This window comes from Cynoglossus semilaevis, chromosome 10 (assembly GCF_000523025.1).
Source record: "Cynoglossus semilaevis isolate Cse_v1.0 chromosome 10, Cse_v1.0, whole genome shotgun sequence".
In the NCBI taxonomy this organism is placed as follows: domain Eukaryota; kingdom Metazoa; phylum Chordata; class Actinopteri; order Pleuronectiformes; family Cynoglossidae; genus Cynoglossus; species Cynoglossus semilaevis.
In genome coordinates this window covers 4,555,683-4,559,808 of record NC_024316.1, presented here as the reverse complement: position 1 = coordinate 4,559,808, position 4,126 = coordinate 4,555,683, and the positions used below count along the sequence as shown (strand labels likewise).

General features: G+C 39.5%; 1 protein-coding gene across 5 annotated transcripts in view; it reads left to right on the top strand.

The window, feature by feature from the left end:
• Positions 1 to 4,126, top strand: part of usp19 (ubiquitin specific peptidase 19) — an 18,844-nt gene continuing 14,718 nt past the window's right edge. For 2 of the 5 annotated variants that reach the window (XM_025059303.1, XM_025059302.1), the window contains exons 1-2: positions 2 to 377; positions 2,794 to 3,164. In XM_025059303.1, coding sequence (XP_024915071.1) covers positions 2,954 to 3,164 — 211 coding nt within the window. In that variant the 5' untranslated portion in view covers positions 2 to 377; positions 2,794 to 2,953. Of the gene's footprint in view, positions 378 to 2,793; positions 3,165 to 4,126 lie in introns of all 5 variants that reach the window. The other 3 variants (XM_025059304.1, XM_017036093.2, XM_008318276.3) reach the window with 3 other exon arrangements.

Here is a 4,126-nt window from a genome sequence, read left to right as displayed (position 1 = left end):
CACGAACCCGCGGAATCAGGAAGTGATGTGTGCGCGCGCACACGCGACCGGACAGTGGAGTATTTTTGTTGTAAAGTCGGACTAAACCCTGCAGAGGCCGGATGACAGCTAGTGGCTGAACGCTGAACTCGCGTTCGTCCATGGTTGTGTTTCCTGGAATTTAGAAAGTATTATCTGTCTAGAAATGGGTCCCGGCTAAACCAAGGAATATTCTGGAAAACCGTGGACGACGGGGTTTCGAGCGCAGAACAGGAAGGGAGCACAGCAGCGGCGGCCCGTGGCCGCGTAGAACAGCTTAGTAGCAGCCGGTAGTAGCCGTGAGGAGTCGGCCGGGCATTGTGTGTCAGGAGCGGAAACTGTGACTGCACCGAGGCACCGTAAGCCCCTATTCAATGTCATTTTAAATTTTAGTCTTTAAATATACCTAAGTGTCCACTTTAATGTTCTGTCAGAGTTTTGGGTGAAAAAGACACCGTTGTCAAAGCCGTTTTGGTGTAGGCTAACGTTAGCAATTGTGTGGCTAATGTCATTAGAGACCGAGGAAGCGCTTGGTTTACTCGCCTAGTAAGCCCTCTTTGGTTTCATTGATATGCTGTCCGTGCACCTAATAAATGATTTATCGGTGTATCTTTAAGTTTTTTTTTTCGCTAAAGCTAAAACAAAGCTTACACGTTTTTGTTGGATCCACTTATTGTATAGTTAAAGAATATTGCTCTTAAAAGCATTTTTTCTCTCCAGACAGCAACTGTTTACATTTACAATGCCATAGTACCCTCTAAGCACGTGTGTCTAAAAACAAACACTCTTCTGCGGTCGGTGTAAGCTAACTTACTTATTACATAGGAAGAACCCGGGGCACTGGGACACTCTCTTGTTTAGTAAACTATCTTATTCAATAAGTGATAGCTGCGCCCAATTATATTTGTCTTACTAATTGAGGTCTAAATAAACTGGTCGAATTCACTGTTTTCTTTTTGGCTGTCCACAGTAGCTAATGTGTAGTTGCTATGCTGTGCTAAGGATGCTAATTATTCCACTAACGAGGTCAATACATTGAACAAAAGACGAGTCTTGTTTATGTTGCATTCTTGGATACACATGCTGACACGACCATTGCCATTAATTATTTAAAAAAAACAGGTGGAAAGCACACAGGTATATGCATACAATTAAGATCAGTTTGTCTCGATTGATGAAACGTTTCTTCAAAGCAATGCACAAAGAGTCCGGGTTAACTGTGGAATGCGCTGAGATAATTGTCTTGATTTCCAAGAATATAGGAAATTGATGTAGCTATCGGGTTGCAGGCTGCGATTGCAAAAGTAAGTGTTGGAAACACTAGAATTGCTGGGATGGCCTAAAATATTCACAAGTGAAAGTGAAAATGCAAAGGCTTCACCTTGAGGTGAAGGTGAGTTTATTTTTATAGGTGGTATCTACTATTCCGTTGTTGATGTTGCAAAGAGGATTCAGATTAGTGTCAGGTATTGATGTTTCACAGAAGGATTCAACAAGAGTTAAAGGAAACGTTCACAATATTGTTGTGCCTCGTCTTAAAGACAGAAGACAAACTTGAAATGAAAACGTTTAAGATGCTGTACATTTTAACACAAAGGGAACAGAAGGGGCAATATTAGAAATTGGATGATCAGAGATACACCTAGGCAGCAGCTAAAAGTAGTGGTGGCTTAATGGTTAAAGATGCGGACTTGGGTCCGGAAGGCTTCAGGTTTGAGGCTGCCAAGTTGCTACTGATACTGGTGCTCTCAGCATGGCACCCCATACACTTCTCCCCCGGGTGCTTAAAGCTGCCCCCTGCTCACTATGGTGATGGGTTAAAAGCAGAGGTCACAAATAACTCACTTTCACGATTCACTATTTTATATAAAGGGAAACAATACCAGGTTTAGATAGAGGCAGGTGATCTGCTGAAGTGTTGCTTCAGCATTTAGTTGAATGTAGAAAATGCTCTAGGTAAATTGATTGAGATTACGTTATGTATGAGCCAGAATTACGTCTGGGTGATCCCCACAGAGGCCTGTGTGAGGTAAAACACTGGGGCTTCAATTATCATCATATTAAGTTATTAGAAGATATCTAAGTATTGGCATAATGTAAGATGATTATATCAAAAAGGATATATTCACATTAATGGGATGAAAAGATATTTTGCTTTTGTGGGTAAACAAATTATGGAATTATTTTTTTCACAATGATGAAAGTAGGCTTTTAACTAGAACATTCCATGCACATCTTTGGACTGTGCTCAACATTCATAGCTATTCATTATTTTTATGGTCTTTTTTAAAACCATGTTTGTAGTTGGTACTTTAAATACTTACAGCAGGCTTAGCTTGTTTATGTTGGTTGGAGCATTCTTGGTGGATTTTCTCATAATTGGGTAAATTGGTCTACATGAATCTATTGTGCATGGTGATAAAATAATAAAATGTGAAAAATCACAAGATATAAAGATAAAAGGAAAGTGTCACACAAAGGCAATACACGGAACACAAGAATAAGATCATACAAAGGTGGTCTCTAAAATGGTTTTGAATAGTTGAAATAACAATTTGCTGTTAATGTGGAATAAACACAGGGCTGTCTGAATGTGAAATAAATAAATGTGGACTATTTTATTCAAATCATGGAAACCTTAAATGCAAAAGTCACATGACATGCTTATGCTTTCCGTGTATGTCATTTAAAAACAAGACCTACAGAAGTGACTATTCCATTCCTCTGGAATCTAAGAAACCTGATTTTTTGTTTGTTTTTTTTTAATTCCTTTAGGATTCCTCACTTGCCCTACTGATTCTGTTCTGGGAGAGATCAGACCAGTATTGTCGCCAAGATAGCTGGGCCAGGCAGGAAGAGGCACACCTCAAATCCAGACCCCAGCAGTGATAGTGATTCCAGCGACGGGCGGCCTTTTAGTGCCAAGTGCCTAAAGATGGCCAGCAGTGGTGGTACGGATATGTCTACCAACGATACAGTGGGCCGTCGTGGTGGAGCTCAGCAGAAAGGTGGAAGTGGGAGGGAGAGGAGCTCGGACTTGTCCTCCAGCACCAGTAAGAAGAAGCAGAAGGACAGAGCCAACCAGGAAAGCAGAGAGGCCAAAAGGGCTGCGGCTGCAGACGGGATCATTGCAGAAGTCAAGAAAGGTAAGAAAAACAGAACTGTAATGTGCTCGTGTTATTTTAATATTTGTGAGTTTATTTTTGCTGAGTCCTAACAAATATGGAACATACATATCTCAACAACACTTGTGTGTTTACTGTGACATACTGTATGAACATTCTCTACTTTTCAGTGTCTTTAAACACTTGCCAGTGTTGGTAAATTCAGAAGTAGTTTTGCATGTTTACTAATTGGTTAGTTATCTAGGTCCATAGTCCATATTTATCCACAAACCAAAGATAATATTTAGGTATTACAAAGGAACAAATCAATTTAATTTTATTACCATTTCAGATACTAAAAAAACAATTATTCTTCTACTTTTTATAAAAGTTGAAGGTATAGCTTTTATATTTTCAGAATTGTGGTGACTTTAAGGTAATCTTGAAAAATGCTTCATTGCACTTATTTTCATTTCAGTATTTCTTGCTTTCAGACCAAAATAGTCAAAATAGTGAGTGCAATACATTTAATGTATATCACCAAAAACATTTTTGGGCACAGATATTTTTAGATGTCCTGACTGCTGAGGTCACTATTCTGCTCTGTTTGCTCTACTCTATACTCCAGTGCTCTGAGCTGACCCACTTGAGCCCATGCAGCATGCATTTGTATGGCTCGTGTGAATGCCCAAAGAGCAGGTGCAGTCCAGTATGTCAGTCCTAGATCTCTCATGGTAGCACAGATACAGTACTAGTCTAATTCATAAATTGCATTTTCATCTGTTTTAATTCACTGAAATTATAAGTTATTGTTGATGAGATGAAATACTTGATTTGGAAGACTTTAGGTCCAACTTTTACGAACTGCACTTTTGAAAGCCTTTTAAAAATATGTATGTATTATATTCGTACATTATTAAACCTATTAAAGTAGTCCCTGAGTTTTATTTGAGAGCCACCGTTTGCTGCAGGGTTGGACTTGGGACACTCCTGCTCCAGCGTCA